Here is a 19,346-nt window from a genome sequence, read left to right as displayed (position 1 = left end):
GGATATCATAGGTTCTCAGACAGCCTCAGCTACTTGGGATCCTCCGCAATTTAGGGAGACTCTGTTTCAAAATAAAGAAATAAAAAGATAGGGCTGGGTTTGCAGCTCGGAGGAAAAATGCCCCTGGGTTCAATCCCCAGCACCAAAAACAAAAACAAACAAACAACTTTCCCCTGTCCGGTTCAGCATCTCCGAAGCCTCGGCTCAGGTGCGCGGGACCCGGGTTACAATCGCGCGGAGCAAAGTCCTGCGAGACCGCGAGGTGGCGCCATAGCCGCAGGAGCGCCTGCCGGCCCCGGCCGCTCCAGATAAGAGTGTGCGGAAAGCGCGGCGGGGCTGAGACGCAACCAGGACGCGGGGAGGACGGACCAGCAGGACAGACCGACCGGGGGCCCGGCGGGCGGAGGGCAGCGCAGCGCAGCCACGTCCCCCCCTGGATCCGCCGGCAGCCGGGCCCGGGGCTTCCGACATGCCCCCCAGGTGGGTCCTCGATCTGGGGACCGGGAGGGGCACGGAGGGACCGGGACAGCCCGGTCCTCGCGCGCTGGCCGCCGCGGCGCATCCTCTGGCGCGGGCTCCCCTCTGCGGCCGGCGGCCTGGGCTCCGAGTGTCCCCCCTGGAGGACGCGGGACCGCGGGGCGGCTGCTCTGCGCGGGGTTCACGGCGGGGTCAGCGGGCCGGGGCCGGCTCTGCCCGCACATGGGCTGGAGAGGCAGGGAAGGGAAGGGGAGCTGGCGGGCGGGGCTGGCAGGGGCGCTGCCCTGGCACAGTTTTGCGCCTGGCAGCGGGGCGGGTGGGGCACGGACGGGCTAGGAGTCGCCACCGCCGCGGGGAGGGAAGGCCGGGCGGGCAGCGGCCGCAGGTAACGGGCCGTCAGACCCTGCGGGCCGGGCGGGCGCGCGGGCGGGAAGAGCTGCCCAGGGCCTGGCTCGTCCCCGCCGCCGCCCGGCTGCCGGAATCGGGGGCCGAGAGGAGAAGCTGGGGGCCGAGGGACTGGGGCTGGCGCGCCCCGCCCGCCCTGTCTGAAGTTGAGAAACTTTTCCCCAAGTTTGGGGCGGCCGAGTTCCGGGGGGGGGGTGTAGGGGCCGAGGGGAGCTGGACAGGGACTGCGCCGGTCCCCAGTGTGAAGCCGAGGCCCAGGCCGGGTCCGAGCGCGGGAGGGCTGCCGGCCGGGGTCGGGGCCGCAGCCGGCTGCGCGCGGTGCCCGCCTGGGGCGCTGCCCCCTCCCTCCCCTGGGAGCTGCGTGGCTCCCCCCTCCCCCCCACCTGCTTCCTGCCTCAGCCTCCTGCCCCGATATAACGCCCTCCCCGCGCCGAGGCCAGGCCTTCGCGCTCTGCCCGCCACGGCGGCCACTGCCTCCGCTCCCTGCGTCGCTGCCCGGCCCCAAAGCTGGGCCTGACAGCCCCGGCCGGGCGGCGCCACGGTGGGCACAGCGCTGCCATCCTCCGTATCACTTCTCCTGACTGGGGCAACTTCTCCCGAGGCGGGAGGCACTTCTCATTCGGCCCTCTTGCTCCTCGCTTGGGCAAACTGCTCGGCCCCGAATGACTTTTCCTGAAGCGGACATTTTACTTAAATCGGGTAACTGTCACTTCGCCTAAACAGTTTTCTCCTTGGAAGTCCCCAGCACCTACCCAGTGTTCAGCTGCGCCTGGGCCTGGGGCGCACCAGCCAGCCTGGCCTCCTGTCCACCCGCAGCGCTTCTCCTCCAGCTCGGCCCTCTGTTTCGGGCCAGCCGGCCTGGGCTCCCACTCCCGAGGCCTCCGATCCTCCTTCACCAGTGCCCAGGCCGCGCCGTGCCCTTGCTCAGCGGAGGGGAAGGGGAAGTGGCGGGGAGAAGTGCGGGGCCGGGTACCGGCGGAAAGGGCGCTGCACCGCGCTTACCTGGCTGGTGTGTGTCCCCGCAGGAGAGTGTGCTGGGCAGACGATGCTGGACACGATGGAGGCGCCCGGCCACTCGAGGCAGCTGCTGCTGCAGCTCAACAACCAGCGCACCAAGGGCTTCTTGTGCGACGTGATCATCGTGGTGCAGAACGCCCTCTTCCGCGCGCACAAGAACGTGCTGGCGGCCAGCAGCGCCTACCTCAAGTCCCTGGTGGTGCATGACAACCTGCTAAACCTGGACCACGACATGGTGAGCCCGGCGGTGTTCCGCCTGGTGCTGGACTTCATCTACACCGGCCGCCTGGCTGATGGTGCGGAGGCGGCGGCGGCGGCGGCCCCGGGGGCCGAGCCGAGCCTGGGCGCCGTGCTGGCCGCCGCCAGCTACCTGCAGATCCCTGACCTCGTGGCGCTGTGCAAGAAGCGCCTCAAGCGCCACGGCAAGTACTGCCACCTGCGGGGCGGCGGCGGCGGCGGCTACACGCCCTACGGGCGGCCGGGCCGAGGCCTGCGGGCCGCCACGCCGGTCATCCAGGCCTGCTACTCCTCCCCGGCGGGGCCGCAGCCGCCGCCCCCCGCCGAGCCGCCGGCGGGCCCCGAGGGCGCGGTCAACACGCACTGCGCCGAGCTGTACGCCTCGGGCCCCGGCCCGGCCCCCGCGCTCTGCGCCCCCGAGCGCCGCTGCTCCCCGCTCTGCGGCCTGGACCTGTCCAAGAAGAGCCCGCCCGGCCCGGCGGCGTCCGAGCGGCCGCTGAGTGAGCGCGAGCTGCCCCCGCGCCCGGACAGCCCTCCCGGCGCCTACAAGGAGCCGCCGCTCTCGCTGCCGCCGCTGCCGCCGCTGCCCTTCCAGAAGCTGGAGGAGGCCGCGCCGCCCCCGGACCCGTTCCGGGGCAGCGGCGGCAGCCCGGGCCCCGAGCCGCCCGGCCGCCCCGACGCGCCCGGCCTCCTGTACCGCTGGATGAAGCACGAGCCGGGCCTGGGGGGCTTCGCCGACGAGCTGGGCCGCGGGCGCGGCTCCCCGGGCGAGCGCGGCGACGAGCGCGGCGGCGGGGACGCGGCCGCCTCGCCCGGGGCCGCGGCGCTCGGCCTCGTGCCGCCCCCGCGCTTCCCCGGCGGCCTGGACGGGCCCGGCGCGGGCGGCGACGGCGACGACTACAAGAGCAGCAGCGAGGAGACGGGCAGCAGCGAGGACCCCAGCCCGCCCGGCGGCCACCTGGAGGGCTACCCGTGCCCTCACCTGGCCTACGGCGAGCCCGAGAGCTTTGGCGACAACCTGTACGTGTGCATCCCGTGCGGCAAGGGCTTCCCCAGCTCCGAGCAGCTGAACGCGCACGTGGAGGCGCACGTGGAGGAGGAGGAGGCGCTGTACGGCAGGGTCGAGGCGGCCGAGGTGGCCGCGGGGGCCGCCGGCCTGGGGCCGCCCTTCGGCGCCGGGGCGGACAAGGTCGCGGGGGCTCCCGGGGGCCTGGGGGAGCTGCTGCGGCCCTACCGGTGCGCGTCCTGCGACAAGAGCTACAAGGACCCCGCCACGCTGCGGCAGCACGAGAAGACGCACTGGCTGACCCGGCCCTACCCGTGCACCATCTGCGGGAAGAAGTTCACGCAGCGCGGGACCATGACGCGCCACATGCGCAGCCACCTGGGCCTCAAGCCCTTCGCGTGCGACGCGTGCGGCATGCGCTTCACGCGCCAGTACCGCCTCACCGAGCACATGCGCATCCACTCGGGCGAGAAGCCCTACGAGTGCCAGGTGTGCGGCGGCAAGTTCGCGCAGCAGCGCAACCTCATCAGCCACATGAAGATGCACGCGGTGGGCGGCGCCGGCGCGGCGGGGGCGCTCGCGGGCCTCGGCGGGCTGGCCGGCGTTCCGGGCCCCGACGGAAAGGGCAAGCTCGACTTCCCCGAGGGCGTCTTTGCGGTGGCCCGCCTCACCGCCGAGCAGCTGAGCTTGAAGCAGCAGGACAAGGCGGCCGCGGCCGAGCTGCTGGCGCAGACCACGCACTTCCTGCACGACCCCAAGGTGGCGCTCGAGAGCCTCTACCCGCTGGCCAAGTTCACCGCGGAGCTGGGCCTCAGCCCCGACAAGGCGGCGGAGGTGCTGAGTCAGGGCGCTCACCTGGCCGCCGGGCCCGACGGCCGGACCATCGACCGCTTCTCCCCCACCTAGAGGGCCCGGCGGCCGGGTGGAGCCCGCAGGGAGCCGCGGCCCCGCCCCCAAGCCACTAGTAGCGGCGGCCCCACCCCGCCGCGGCCCACCTGGCCTCACCGCTTAGTGCCTTAGCCCGGGTGGGGGTGGGGGAACCCCGGGACGGGGGTGGGACGGGGAAGGGAGATTTATATTTTTGATATCAGCGTTGACCAAAGGAGAACCCCGGCCTCTCCCGCCTCTTCCTGTGGTTCGTCGGCCCCCTCCCCTCCGCTCGGCTCCGTGCTGCTCCTGCGGGGAGGGGTGTCACTGTTGGGGCGCTCCCAGCCCTACCTCCGGCCCTTGCGACCACACCCATTCTCACTGTGAATCTCCCCGCCGCCGGGGTCAAGGCGTTGGGCAGTGTTGGCGAGAGGGAAGGGAACTGAGCCGGCCGGAGGGTCCCCTGCCTCCCGCTCCTGCCCCCCGGGACTGATAATGTGAAGTTACTCGTTTTGCACAAGTGGCACTAGCCCCAGGGCCAACCCTTCCAACCACCAAGGGTGGCGAGTTCAGGAGGCAGGGCTGGAACAGCTCTGGCCTACCTGGTCTCCCAGCCCAGCGGTGTCCTCTTTCCTTCCCTGGGGCCCCGGACCATATTTATTGCATGCTCCCCGGGCGGCCCCCCATCCTGAGCCCAGTCTGGGCTGGGCTGGACCGCGGTCTCCTTAGCTCCCTGCCCTTTTGTATATTTTCTACCTTGTACACAGGCTCTCTCAGAGCCGCTTCCATTTTCTATACTCAAACCAAACAGCAATAAAGCAGTAACCAAGGTCCCAATCCTGCGGCTCTCTTCTGCCCCTGCACAAGAACCTGAGTGGGCTGCACCAGGGAAGGCGTAAGCCCCCCACCCCAGGGTTGCGCTTGCCACCCCACCCCCAAAATCCCAGAAACATCAACAAGAGGTCAGGCATGTTTCATAACTAAAAATTTATTTAGGAAACAAAACCAATGTTGTGAATGGAACAGAGAGAAGAGACCCCCGCCTGCCCCGCCATTAGACTTCGGTCAGGGAGAGGGCCTCAAAAGAGTCTGGAGACCCTGAGCTCCAAACCACTGGCCTTCACTCTGCTGCACCTCCCTTCCTTCTGGCAAATTCTTGGGCCTGGGGGGAGGGCACAGCACAATTCCATCTTCTGGGCTGGCCGCAGAATCAGACAGTGGGTCCCATCCAGATTTACCTCTGCTCCACTAAGACCCTGCCTTCCCCTAAGTCCCTTGGGTTGGAGCAATTAATTCCCAGAAGCAGCTTTCCAAAGCGAGGTTGTGAGGGTGGGTACCAGCTACAGGGGCAATGAGACACTCGGCCTTTAGGCCCCCGTGTGCATTCTTCTGGGAAGTGCAGAGAAATGGTCAGAAATAAGGTGAACACTCTAGGCGGGCAGTGCTCCTCCAGGCCCTGGGGCCCTCCCCACAGGCCCAGAAGCGTCTCAGTGCAGGGGCTGGGAAAGCTTTATTAGGTTCCTGCCACAGGTACCAGAGGAGGAAGATTCAGAGTGAGAATCTCCAGGACAAGGAACCGAGGTGAGGAAGTTGGGGGACTGGGGAGGGTGAAAGGACCAACCAGAAGGGGAAGAAGGGTGAGGGGATAGATATTCTGGTGGGAGGGCAGGAAAGGAGGTAGATGAGTCTGAAGACATTTCTTGATGAGGGGAAATGGAGCAGGTGCAGGGCAGCCAGGAGGCATGGGCCCGAGCCCAGATATCCCTTCCCTCTAGAGACATGACAGTTTCCAAGGGGAAAATGGAGCAGAGTGCCAGGCACTCAGGTCGATGCAGAAGAGCAGCAAAATGGGACTGTGTGCTGGGTGGGGGGGGGGGCAGAAAAGGTGGGGGCCTACGGCTGTTAGAGACATGGGTCTCTGGGGGATCCAGGCCTCAGGGAGATGGAGACACACCTCGGGCACTCTCTTCATGACAGCCAAAGCCTCTTGGACACATTCAAGACAGAGGCTCTGCAGATTACAGGGGCCTGTGACTTCACCTGGGACTGACAGAAACGCTAGGCCCCTGCCCCATTGCCACTGGCGGCGAGTTCTTGGGCTGAGCAGGCCTGGGCTGAGGGGAAGGCTGGGAGCGGGACAGCTGATCTGGCTCGCCCACCCGTTGTTGCCACCAGCCAACCACCTCCCTGCCAAATTCTGGCAGCCCAGCAGGGTCCCAGCAGCTTCCGGCTGACCCTTGGTAAGGGCTCTGTGAGGAGCAGCTCCCCCACAGCATGGCCACGGCGTGGGTTGGAAGAGGATGGTTTATTGTCTGGGTGGATTGGTGGCTCAGGCATGTGGGCATCTTCCGTGCTACACTGGGCGCCTGGAGGCTTCTCAGGAATGGTACCATGGGGTGGCCCTGGTGTGGCCCCCTCAGCCCACTTGGGCCCACTCGAGGAAGGCCGGGATGTCCCGCACAGGCACATTCCTGGTCAGCGCCTTCACGCGCAGGTTGCGGTCATCGGTCAGCAGCACCACTTCTCGCAGTAAGCGGATTGGCTCCTCTGTGGGCACAGACAGCAGAAGGGGTTCACTGAGGACAGCACCGTAAGGGGCGTGTGGGCCCGCAGGGGAGGCCCCTCCACAGTCCTTTTCCCCTACAGACTCAGCCTAGGGTGCCCCTCCCCTACTGTCTGACAAGGGCTAGGGCTCTCTGCTTTGCGCCCTTGGCTTCTGCACAGGACTCAGTTCTGCCTTGTACCTGAGAGCTGCCCAAACCCACCAGGCTCTGCAGACCTGTTTTCCAGGAACTGAACTAAGGGGGTAAGAGAAGCTTCTTTTACCCCTTCTGCCTGTGTAGCTGGCCCTGGACTCATAACACCCTTCCCTCTCTCTCTCTTTTTTTCTTTTTTGCACATTTTGTCCTTCAGGAGAGTTGATGCTAGAGGTTGATGCCAGGAGGCTGATGCTGTATGCATCCAGAGGTAGAAAAGCAAAGATGAACGGCAAGAGGAGGCACGGCTCCAACGTGTGGGGAGAGGGACTGAGGAGAGCCGAGCAAAGGCCCGGCAGAGCTGTGCCACGTGGCCCCTTGGCTACGGCCACGACTTTCCTCTGCTAAATAAAAGTAATTCATCTAGCCGGGCGTGGTGGTGCACGCTTGTAATCCCAGAATTCGGGAGGCTGAGACAGGAAGATTGTGGTTCGCAGCCAGCCTCAGCTACTTAGTGAGGTCCTTTGCAACTCAGTGAGACCCTGTTTCAAAATAAAGAATAAAAAATAGGGCTGGAGTGTAGCTCAGAGGTAGAAAGCCCCTGGGTTCCATTCCTAGTACTGCAAAAAAAAAAAAAAAAAAAAAAAAGTAATCCATGTAGAGAGGGTAAAATGGAAAAGCAGTCAGGATTACCCCAGCTCTGTTTTGTGCCTTTCTAGATTTCTTTATGCACACTTACAAGTATATATATATTTGTGTGTGTGTGTGTGTGTGTGTGTGTGTGTGTGTATGAATGCTTTTTTCCCCTACAACACTGTGATCATACTAGCCATACTTACTTTAGTCAAATTTTATATACTTTAAAGACCTTTCTAAAACTTGGTATGTTGGCCCATATATGTAATCCCAGTACTTGGGAGGATGAGACAGAAGGATCATAGGTTCATGGCCAGTCTCAGTAACTTAGTGAGGCCCTCTGAAACTTAGTGAGAATTTGTTTCAAAATAAAGAATAAGAAATAGAGCTGGGGGTATATCTTGGAGGTAGAATGCCCCAGTTCAACCCCCAATATGGCAAAAAAAGAAAAAAAATTTTTTTTGTGGTACTGGAGATGGAACCAAGGGACTTTCTACCTCCAGGGTACACTCCTAGACCTACTTTACATTTTATTTAGAAACAGGGTCTCACTAGCCGGGCGTGGTGGCGCACGCTTGTAATCCCTGCGCTTGGGAGGCTGAGACAGGAGTATTGCATGGGTTCGAAGCCAGCCTCGGCTACTTAGTGAGGCTTTCGGCAACTTAGCGAGACCCTGTTTCAAAAAAAAAAAAAAAAAAAAGGTCTGGGGAGTATAGCCCGGAGGTAGAAAGCCTCTGGGTTCCACCCCAGTACCACCACCAAAAAAAAAAAAAAAAAAAAAAAGAAACAGGGTCTCACTACACTTAGTTGCTGAGACCCTCACTAAGTAGCTGAGCTGGCTTCGAACCTGTGTGATCCTCCTGTCTCAGCTTCCCAAGTGCAGGAATTACAAGCGTGCACTACCATGCCTGGCATTAAAAAAAAAACAAAAAAAAACAAAACAAAAACCCTTTCTATATTTGCACAGATAGCCTTTTTTTTTTTTTTAAAGATGACTTTTTTTTAGCAGAATCTCTTCATTCTCTTCCCCCCTCTAAACATTGTGTGGTACTGGGGACTGAACCTAAGGGTGCTTTACCACTGAGCACATTTATTTTGAAACAAGGTCTCACTAAGTTACTGTGCTGGCCTTGAACCTGCAGTCCCCAGCTCGGCCTTGAGATAGCTGTGTGCCACTGTGCCAGGCCCTGTCTCTAAACTTTAATGTACTGGAGAGAGCTTAAAGTGGGGCCAAGCACATGTACAAGTGATACCCGCTCAGTCCTAGGCTGGGCATTTCCTGGCAGAGGTCCAGGAGACCGTGAGGCACAGGAAGTATCCTGTGGTGCTCATGGACTGTGTGGGGATGGTAGAGGGGGCTGCATAAATTCATGTCTGACCCGAGAGGTTTCAAGCTTGCCAGCTCCAGGCAAGGAGGCTAAGAACTGGCTTTCAGCCTTGTGAAGATTTTGGGGAAGAGGGAGGATGAGACCAGTGGGATCACTGGTGTTGAAAAGGGGAGAGGGGTAAGGGGGTATAAAGGGGGCAAGGGCCGTAGTGGCAGAGGTGGTGGCTATGGGTATGGGGGTGCTGCATGAGCCTGCCCTTGGGAGTGTGAGTGTATGGTGGGGGCTGATATATGGTGCTACATGGGGCTCCCAGCTGGCTTCTTGGAGCCCCATCATTCCTGCCATGGGCCTCAGACCAGAAGAGTCCCAGGCCTCAGGTCAGCCAACCAAGGCCCAGCCTGCTGGCAGGGGTCTGCAGGGTTTTCTGTGGATACTTTGAGACATTTTTAACAATAAACATCCTCTGTTTTGATACTGGTAACTTCACTTTGTTAGAAACCAGAAACTGTCATCTTGTCAGGCCCCATCCGCCATAATCCACATGATTTTAAAATTCAACATCGTTTACACATAAATATTTGGTGACGGTTTCTCTGTGAATCTGACAAGTTAAGCTGCTAAGAATTTACACTGACAAATGGGGTTTGATTACACCAGCCGTTGCTGATGTAATTCTGATAGGGGCGGTCCCCAGGATGGCAAAGGGTTCCTGTAGGGTGTTTAGGGTGAACCAGGAACCGAAGCCAAAATGCATGTGCGCTAAGAAACAAACAGTTCTGAGGCAGAGCAGCGTGGGAGCCACACTTGCTGACCAGGCCCCTCAGCAATCCCGCCGCCTCTCCCAGGTTCCCTTCTGGAAGCAACCTGAAGCAGAGCACAAGTTCCTCTGCTGGGCTCAGCCAGGACTCCTTTGCACCACTTGAGCATGCCACACGGAGTCTTAAGGGGTGGTACATGCAAGCCATGTGGCAGAGCGCCTCTGAGGAAAAGCAGTCGTGTAGGCTCGTGACCAGCCCCTGGTGCTAAGGCTCAGATGGGCTGGGTGTGGTGGTGCACGCCTGCAATCCCAGGGCTTGGGAGGCTGAGAAAGGAGGATGGCAGGGTTTAGACCAGCTTCAGCAACTCACCAGACCCTCAGCAACCCAGTGAGAGGTGACCCTGTTTCAACATAAAACACAGAAAGGGCTGGGTGTGTAGCTTGGAGGTAGAGTGCCCAACACCCACCATAGACCAGGCACAAGTGGATATGGAACTAAAACAGAGAAGAAGCAGGAGAGAGACAGCCTGAGCAGCCCAAAAGCCAGGGCCAGGGCATGAATGGAAGGCAGAGTGGTGATAAAGGTGGAAGGGAAGGACGGTGACTCCATATAGAGAGATGGGAAGAAAGCAACGGCGAGGATGACCAGCTCTACAGGTGATGTTGACCTAGGAGGTGCTAGGGTTCATTCCAGAAGAAAAACGGTCAGAACCCCAGGAAACAGGAGCACAAAGCCCGAGTGCCACTGACCCTGTGGGCTGTGAAGGACAGAAGCTCAGGGCTAACGCTGATGTGATTAGGCGCTTGGAAGTGAGCCCTAGGGTGGGCTTCTGACCAAAGATGATAATGCTCACCAGGATGTTCTTGAGAGCTGGGCTATGGATTCAGCCCTCAAGCTCTCAGCAGCCTCTAACTCCAGCCAGAGCTTGCAAAACTCTACAGCTCTTAGCCACAGAGAACAGAAGAAAAGGCCCACTCCGAGCTGGGGAAGCACCTTCTCCTCAGCCCTGATGTGCGTTAAACACTCAGGGATGCTCTCAGAGGAGTAGAAATTGAGCTGGGCATGGTGGCTCACGCTTGTAATCCCAGCATTTGGGAGGCTGAGATAGGAGGATCGTAGTTCACGGACACCCTTGGCTAATTAGTGAGGCCCTTTGCAACTCAGTGAGACCCTGTTTCACAATAAAGAATAAAATATAGGGCTGGGGGTATAGCTCAGAGATAGAATGCCCTGGGTTCCATCCCTAGTACTAAAAAGAAAAGAAAAAAGAAAAAAATAAGGGCTGGGGATGTAGACTGGTAGACTGGAGGTAGAATGACCTTGGTAATGAAAAAAAAAAATTAAAAGAAGAGTAGGCTGGGCGTGGTGGCACACACTTGTAATCCCAGCGCTTGGAAGGCTGAGACAGGAGGATCGCACAGGTTCAAAGCCAGCCTCAGCCACTTAGTGAGGCTCTCAGCAACTTAGAGAGATGCTGTTTTCAAATGAAGTATAAAATAGGTCTGGGAATATAGTTTGAAGGTAGAAAAGCCCCTGGGTTCCACCCCTGGTACCACAAAAAATAAAAAATAAAAATAGCCAAGAAATGGGAGTGTGCCCACTGTGGATTGTGCTCTTCAGAGCTACAGGTCTGGCTCAGGAGACCAAGCCAGAACAAGCTACACTGAATCACAAAGACATTCTGCTGTCACAGGGAGCTCACTGAGGACCAAGAAAGGAAATGGATGCAGAATGAGTGAGAAAGCTCCTTGCTTAGAGCTGGGCCTCCTGGGCTAGACTTATTCCTATGTTGGCCCAAGATCTACCTGACATTCTCTGGGGAGGGATGATGGGGAAGCATGACCTTGGGAAGGGCAGCAGACAGGCTGGTCCAAGTTCGCGGAGGACCTGCTTAGACCTCCCAGGCCAGAGTCAGCAGAGGGACTTTTCTCAGGGGGCTTAGGATGGGTAGGAGGAGACAGATCAGGGGACAGGTGATTCTGAGGCAGAGATCAAGCTGTACCTTTGCTGGTGGGCATGAAATCCTTAGCTTTGTCTTTGCAGTAGTGGAGGCAGCAGGAAAGGATCAGGTCATCGTTGTTACCCTGCAAGAAGACAGTGTGAGAAGCACCACTGGGCAGGAGAGGGCGCCATGCAGAGGAGGCAGAGGTGTACTTCCAGGGTTCTCAGAGGCCCTCCCTTGCTGCTCCGGCCCTGCGTGACAGGGCCTGTGCTGAGTGGTCTAGGGACAAGGAACTTCCTCTTCTGGGGCCTTGATGGTAGCCCCCACTCAGCTGCCCAGGCCACAGGCCTTCCTTTAGGCCATCCTCCCTGGAAACCCTGTTCTGACAGTGGGTTGTGGGCTTTTCCTTCCTATTGGGGGCTCTCACCAGCTGGCCAGTGATGTCCTCACTGCGAAAGGCAATGGACTCAAGTTCATTGCCACGGCTGGTCAGGGCTCGCAGACAAGAGTCCCGACTCTCAAATCGCCGCTCCAGGAACTCGATGGATTTCCGAGCCTTTTCTTGTACCACGCGGGCATAGCCTCCAGCCCGGTGGTCTGTCTCTTGCCCCTTGGCCAGGCCATCTAGTTCATTGATCACTGATGAGACAGAATCCATGGTATCAGCCTCCGCAAATCAGCAATTATATCTATCTTCACCATACATCTGTAGACTCACCTTCTTAGCCAGCCCTTTCATAGACCACAGATCACCTTTTCCTGAGAGTCTTCAGTGAAACAAGGGTAGGCTGGGAGTTTGTGGGGCAAGATGGGCCCCAGATTTCCATAGTATCCAGCCCCTCTGTCTCTTCCCTGGGACACTGCCTTCCTCCTGGGAGGAGCTTGAAGGGATTTTCTGGAGTTGCTGTCTTCAGAGGAATAAACCTGGCCCCTCTACTGCCCCTCTCTGTTATAGAACCAAATTAAAAGAGTCCTCAGGGACAGGGATGGTGGCCCATACCTGTAATCTCAGTAGTTGGGAGGCTGAGACAGGAGGATCACAGGTTCAAGGCCAGCTTTAGCAACTTGGTGAGACCCTGTTTCAAAATAAAGAATAAAATAGGCCGGGCGTGGTGGCGCATGCTTGTAATCCCAGCATTTAGAAGGCTGAGACAGGAGGATCACGCAGGTTCGAAGCCAGCCTCAGCTACTTAGTGAGGCCCTTTGCAACTCAGTGAGACCCTGTTTCAAAATAAAGAATAAAAAATAGGGCTGGGGGTGTAGCTCGGAGGTAGAAGGCCCCTGGGTTCCATCCCCAGTACCACAAAAAAAAAAAAAAAAGAAAGAAAGAAAAAAAAAGAATAGGGCTGGGGGTATAACTCAGAGGTAGAGTGTCCCTGGGTTCAATCCCTAGTACAAACAAACAAAAAAAAAGTGCTCAGGAGTGGCAAGGGTATGGAGCTAAGAAAGTGAAGCACTCTCCAGCAGCTATCTGGCCCAGTGCAAGAGGGCAGAGTGCAGGGACGTCACTACAAGGAAGGGCAGTCACAGCATCACTTGAGTGGGCCCTGATATTTCTTAAAACTGTAGCCTTGGCACACCACCTACTTGATATTATGTGTGTGTGTGTGCGCACAAACACACACACACACACACACACACATGCGCGCGCGCGCGTGCCTGTCTGCCTGCTTATGTGTCTGGAACACGGCTTCATTTTCTGGTGAAGATTCTTTCCAAAATTCCAGCCAAAAGCCTGAGGTCAAGTGGGAAATATGTACTCCTTGGGGGCTCCGGGAGAGTTTGGGGTCTGAGGCCTCTTCTTAGTACAATGATTCATGGCTTGGGGAGTCGACATGAGCATGCTGTTCCATGGTGAGCCTGGCACTCATTGTCTGGGTATTCAGAGACACTTTCTGGAAAGGGCCCATGTGGGAACACACACACACACACACACACACACACACACACACACACACACACACACAGCCTATACTTTTAACAACCTAGGTTAGAGTGTCCACATAATGTACAGCCAAATCTAGGGAATAGTGGTAGATGGGTGTATGGTACAGCAACAGAACATCAAACAGGAAAAACTGGTATTCTATCCCAAAATCTGCTTTCCGGCTTCCAAACTAAACAGGCTTCAAAGGGGAAGCTTGTTTGTGCTTCTGCACAGGCAGACCTTCTCAATGCTGGGGTCAGGCCTAAGGAGCACAGAGCAGGTTAAAGAGCACAAGAAACGAGTGAGGGAAGTATCAGCTTAACCCTCTGCTGTTCAGGCCACAGGGCAGGGGTCCACTGAAGAAAACACGAGTGAGCAGGATCCCAGCCTGTCCCTGGGTGCAGGACCTGCTGTCGGAAAGGCTGGCCTGTGGCTACAGCAGGGCTGTCACTTTCCAGCACCCTTGGCTCCTCTACTTTGTTCTGCATGTATCCTCCCAGTTTTCTTGTGTTTGCTCCTCCCCACCAAATCTCAATTTCCCTACTAAACCATAAGCTTTTCAGGGCCAAGGGCTGCAGCTGCCTTTCACTGAATCTCTCAGAAACAGGGAGTCTGTGCACACAGCAGGCACAAAATTGGTGCTGGTGACTAAAACCTGCTAGCCTGGGAAAGTCTCTGAGGCACCCTCTGAGTCTTAAGGGGACTCTCCTGGGATGTGGGCAAGCTTTCTTGGTTGTACCATTTCCCGACTATTTAGCAAAAAGTGACCAATTCATTTTCTTTCCAATTCATTTTCTTCTGGACAGGAAAGTACAGAGACTTGTCTTGAAAGGCAGCCCAGCTCAGGACCCCGAGAGGTGGGATGCCTGGGACAAGGAGGTGGTCTGGATGCTCTGCCTTTCTGACAGGAGCTGTTCTTCTTTTGAAGTAAAGAAATCCTTCTCTGAGGTCTGAGGGCCTGGGTTTAAGAGCTTCTGGCCAGGCCACATGGGGAGGGGGAAGGAAGACAGGGAGGGTGGAGGCAGGGAGGAGGGCTGCTTCAGTGCCAACATTCTCAGGTGGTGCTAACGTGTTTCCCACAACCCCCCGGGGTTCAAGAGACTCTGCAGGGGCGGATGTTTCCTGCCCTTTGTTTCCACCCCATCTGGCACTAAGACACTTGGGCCTGGGAGGGAAGGCCCAATGGGACATCTTGGCATGGATGTCAGAGGTGGCTTGGCAGGCAGAATGCCTGTCTGGTGGCTTTTCCAGAGGACAGGGCTCCCAAACTTGCTCCAAGTGGCTGCTGAGAAGAGGCCACTAAAACCCGAGCTTCACAATCACCTCCCAGACCCTCTTCTTCCACAGCAGAACCCTCAGCTTTTTAGCTCTATCAGATGCATTTGACAGGAGCCCAGAGCCCAAAGCCCACCCTGCGGCTGACCCACCACAGAGCTCCAAGAATGAAGGGTGCCCAGACAGTCCCCTGGAGGCAGCCCAGCTGGGCTCCTCTGACCAGAGAATGGAAAAGCAAGACTGCTGGGTCCTGAGATGCTGACCCTGCAACCAACATCGATGACCAGACAGTGGAGAGCACCCAAGCAGTAGGAATCCATGGCGTGAGCCAAAGGCTTGCTCTGGAGGGTTCCCGTCGGCCTGGCCTTAGGGTGACACTGGCCAGAAGAATGCTACCTCGAACCAACAGAATGATCGTGAAAAGCTTCAAGACAATCAGACCAAAGGCATCTAACCACTTCAAAATCCTCCCGGCCTCCCTGCCAGACCACCCAGCAGCACTGCCGTTATCTGCCAGGGCTGAGTGTTTACCAATAACGGGAACCAGCTTTGCTGTTTTACTGCAAGCTTTATAAGGATAAAAACAAGGGCTGGGCTCATGTAGCCACTGGTTGCTGGGACACAGGAGTCCATTTGCTCAAGCAGTTTAAGCCATGGATCAGGCATGATAATTTGAACTGCTTTGATTATTAAACAGTCTTCCTTGCCCCACACATTCCTACTTCCCTGCAAATCCTGTCTTACACACGCACAGCAGGGCTCCGCCTGCCTCTCTCTGGGTGTGGGGCATTTGTGGAGGGAGCTGCTGCACATGTGCGGGGCTGCCCTGCCCGCCCGCCCGCCTGGCTCACCAATGAGGGGCACCACCAGGATGTACTTCCGGCTTTCTAGCAGCCGCGTCAGACTGGCCAGGTGATCAATGAAGCCGTTGGTATCTGGTACGAGGAACAAGGGCCTGATCTCCAGCTCCATCTGCCTCATCTGACTCTGGTCCTCCAGGACAGCCTACAAGGACAAAAAATTGGTGAGGGAGCTAGAGAGTGAGCAGGCAAGCTTGTGGTGAGCCAGGGCCCTGACTTGGTGTGCCAGCACCTTGCCCCACACACCTCTTCCCTTTAAGCCTGTCAGGACTAAGGGACAGGCCCCAGGGCTGAACACAGCTATACATCAAAATCACCACAGACCAAATGGCCCAGAAGATAAGGCATTACTAAACCCTGCCTGGGACTTAGAAAGGCCTCTGATGGTATTAAAAATAACAGGTCTCATCCAGGTGTGATGGCACACGCTTGTAATCCCAGTACTTGGGAGGATCACAGTTTCAAGGACAGCCTCAGCAAGTTCTGAGACGACTCTCATCAACTCAGTGAGACCCTGTTTCTAAATAAAATAAAGTAGGGCTGGGGTTATGGTTTGGAGGTAGAATGTCCCTGTGCCGTGCGTTTCATTCCTAGTACCCCTTCCCCAAAAAGAAGAATAAAAAATAGGACTGGGGGTAGAATAGCTTGGAGGTTAAATGCCCCTGGGTTCAATCCTCAGTACTGGGGGGGAAAAAAAGTCTCTGAAAGTAAGACTGTGGGCTAAATCAAGAAGGGAGAGAGCTGGGCATGATGGCGCGCGCTTGTAATCCCAGTAACTGGAGGCTGAGACAGGAGGATCCTAGGTTCGCAGCCAGCCTCAGCTACTTAGTGAGACCCTGTTTCAAAATAAAAAATAAAGCCGGGCATGGTGGCGCACGCTTGTAATCCCCGCGCTTGGGAGGCAGAGACAGGAGGATCGCGCAGGTTCAAAGCCAGCCCTGCGCTGGCTTAGGAGACCCTGTTTCCAAATTTAAAAAAAAAAAAATGTAAAAATAGGTCTGGGAGTGTAGCCCGGAGGTAGAAGGGCTTCCAGGAACCCCAGTACCACCAAAAAAAAAAAAAAAAAAAAAAAAAAAAAAATAGGGCTGGCGTTGTAGCTCAGAGGTAGAATGCCCCTGGGTCCAATTCCAGTACCATAAAATAGAAAAAAAAAAACAAAAACAGAAAAACCCTAATGAAGTTAAACTCAAACACTACAAAAAAAAAAAAAAACAAACAAGCAAGCTGACAACTAACAACCAGTCTCCGGAAGCCGGAGGAGCCCATACAGTGAGATGAAACGAGACCCAAAAGAGCAACTACTAGCCTGAGCATAACTCTGACACCGCTCTCTGGACGGAACCCAGGGGCATCTGACCTCCCAGCTACACCCTCTGCCCTATTTTTTTTTTTCTGCACATCTGGGGATGGAACCCAGGGGTATTCTCCCTTTGAGCTACATCTCCAGCCCTGTATTTTTATTCAAAACATGGTTTCACTGACTTGTGAAGAGCCTAAGTAGCTGAGGCTGTCCTCGAACGGAGATCCTCCTGTCTCAGCCTCCCAAATGCTAGGATTACAAGCATGCATCACCATGCCCAACTTATTCTTTATTTTGAAAGAGGGTCCCACTAACATGCGGAGGGCCTAAGTAGCTGAGGCTTGTCCACAAACTGCGATCCTCTGGTCTCAGCCTCCCAAATGCTGTGATTACAAGTGTGCACCACCACACTCGGCTTATTTTTTTAAAAATTTTGATTGGTGCATTGTAGTCATATATCTTAGTTGGGTATAAGATGGTGGAGGCATACATGCACACAATACCCATTTAGCCCTATCCAATTCCCATCCCATTCCTTCCCCCTTCCTCCTCATGTTTGTCTTAGCGATTGACTTTGCTCAATTTTTTTTTTTTTTTTTTTTTTTTTTTTGTGGTACTGAGGGTGGAACCCAGAGGCTTTTCTACCTCCAGGCTATATTCCCAGACCTTTTTTATATTTTATTTGGAAACAGGGTCTCACTAAGTTGCTGAGAGCCTAAGTAGCTGAGGCTGGCTTTGAACTTGTGCAGTCCTTCTGTCTCAGCCTCCCAAGTGCTGGGATTACAAATGTGCGCCACCATGCCCGGCAGCTTAATTATTTTTTAAACAGAGTCTCATTAAATTGCTAAGACTGTTCTTAAACCTGTGATCCTCCTGTCTCTGCATCCCCAAAACTGGAATTACATGTGTGCACCACTACACCTGATATCTGTCATTTATTTATTTATTAATTTATTTAATTTATGCGGTACTGGAGATTGAACCCAGGGGCATTCTATTTCTGAGCTATAGCCCCAGCCCTACTTTTTATTATTTATCTTGAAACAGGGTCTCACTAAATTGCAGAGGTCCTCACTAAGTTGCTGAGGCTGGCCTTGAACCTATGATTCTCCTGTCTCAGCCTCCCAAGTACTGGCATTACAAGCATGCGCCATCACGCCTGGCCTGTCAGTCTTTCTTAAACACTGATCTTTTCTGTTCAATTTTGCTACAACCCTATACAAGTAATATTCTCACTGACTTCATATTTTTCTTCAAATTGATTTGAGCAGAGCACAGTGGTATATACCTGTAATCCTGGTACTTGGGAGGCTGAGACATGAAGATTACAGATTCAAGGCCAACCTTAGTAACTTAATGAGACCCAGTTTCAAAATAAAAAATAAGCTGGTTGGCCGGGCATGGTGGCGCACGCTTGTAATCCCCGCGCTTGGGAGGCTGAGACAGGAGGATCGCACAGGTTCGAAGCCAGCCTCAGCTACTTAGTGAGGCTCTCAGCAACTTAGTGAGACCCTGTTTCCAAATAAAATATAAAATAGGTCTGGGAATGTAGCCCAGAGGTAGAAGGCCCCTGGTGTCTACTCCCAGTACCACCACCAAAAAAAAAAATAAAAATAAAAAAATAAACTGGTTGTGGTGGTGCACAGTTGTAATCCCAGTGCTTGGGACACTGAGATAGGAGGATCGCACAGGTTTGAAGCGAGCCTCAGCTACTGAGTGAGGCTCTCAGCAACTTAGTGAGACCCTGTTTCCAAATAAAGTATAAAATAGGTCTGGGAGTATAGCCTGGAGGTAGAAAAAGCTCCTGGGTTCCACCCCTAGTACCACAAAAATAAATAAATAAATAAATAAATAAATAAATAAATAATAAAAATTAAGCTGGGTGTGGTGGTGCATGCTTGTAATCCCAATACTTGGGAGGATGAAACAGGAGGATCGCACAGGTTCGAAGCCAGCCTCGGCTACTTAGAGAGGCTCTCATCAGCTTAGTGAGATCCTGTTTCCAAACAAAAATATAAAATAGGTCTGGAAATGTAGCCCGGAGGTGTAAAGCCCTTGGGTTCCATCCCCAGTGCAACAAAAATTAAAAAAAAATTTTTTAATTAAATAAAAAATAAAAATTAAGCTGGGTATGGTGGTGCACGCTTGTAATCCCTGCACTTGGGAGGCAGAGATAGGAGGATCGCACATGTTCGAAGCCAGCCGTGCTGGCTTAAGAGACCCTGTTAAAAAAAAATGTATAAAATAGGTCTGGAGGGTAGCCCGGAGGTAGAAGGGTTTCCAGGAACCCCTGTACCACCAAAAAATTTATATATATATATATATATTTTTTTTTTTTTTCTTTTTCTTTTTCAGGTCTGGGGATAGAACCCAGGGGCATTTGACCTTGAGCTACACTCCTCAGCCCTATTTTTTCTTTATTTTGAAACAGGGTCTCACTAAGTTGCAGAGGGCCTCACTAAATAGCTGAGGCTGTCCACGAACTGTGATCCTACGGTCTCAGCCTCCCGAATGCTGGGATTACAAAGTGTGTGCCACCACGCCCGGCTGGGGGTATATCTTGGAGGTAGAACATCTCAGGGTTCAATCCTCAGTACCAAACAAAAATCCTAACC

At 55.5% G+C, this 19,346-nt stretch overlaps 2 protein-coding genes across 3 annotated transcripts in view; one reads left to right on the top strand and one right to left on the bottom strand.

The window, feature by feature from the left end:
- Nucleotides 1–263: 263 nt before the first annotated feature.
- Nucleotides 264–4,048, top strand: HIC1 (HIC ZBTB transcriptional repressor 1; the record flags this gene model as incomplete). 2 transcript variants are annotated; one of them, XM_080712910.1, is made up of 2 exons in its annotated part: nucleotides 264–480; nucleotides 1,908–4,048. In XM_080712910.1, the coding sequence occupies one exon, from the start codon at nucleotides 1,928–1,930 to the stop codon at nucleotides 4,046–4,048; it is 2,121 nt and encodes a 706-aa protein (XP_080569036.1). The 2 variants fall into 2 exon arrangements, with proteins under 2 accessions (XP_080569036.1, XP_080569035.1); XM_080712909.1 differs by lacking the exon at nucleotides 264–480 and adding an exon at nucleotides 1,545–1,581.
- A 2,377-nt stretch (nucleotides 4,049–6,425) lies between these two features.
- SMG6 (SMG6 nonsense mediated mRNA decay factor) overlaps nucleotides 6,426–19,346 on the bottom strand; it is a gene marked incomplete at its 3' end in the record, with an annotated part of 299,777 nt that continues 286,856 nt past the window's right edge. Inside the window, exons 16-19 of the mRNA XM_080712911.1 lie at nucleotides 15,423–15,576; nucleotides 11,797–12,008; nucleotides 11,430–11,511; nucleotides 6,426–6,556 (exon numbers count right to left, since the gene is read on the bottom strand). Coding sequence (XP_080569037.1) covers nucleotides 6,426–6,556; nucleotides 11,430–11,511; nucleotides 11,797–12,008; nucleotides 15,423–15,576 — 579 coding nt within the window. The remainder of the gene's footprint in view (nucleotides 6,557–11,429; nucleotides 11,512–11,796; nucleotides 12,009–15,422; nucleotides 15,577–19,346) is intronic.

Source organism: Muscardinus avellanarius (assembly GCF_963383645.1).
Source record: "Muscardinus avellanarius genome assembly, chromosome: 16".
NCBI classification, from domain to species: Eukaryota; Metazoa; Chordata; class Mammalia; order Rodentia; family Gliridae; genus Muscardinus; species Muscardinus avellanarius.
Note: the sequence above shows the minus strand (reverse complement) of the source record. Positions and strands in the feature narration are given on the sequence as shown.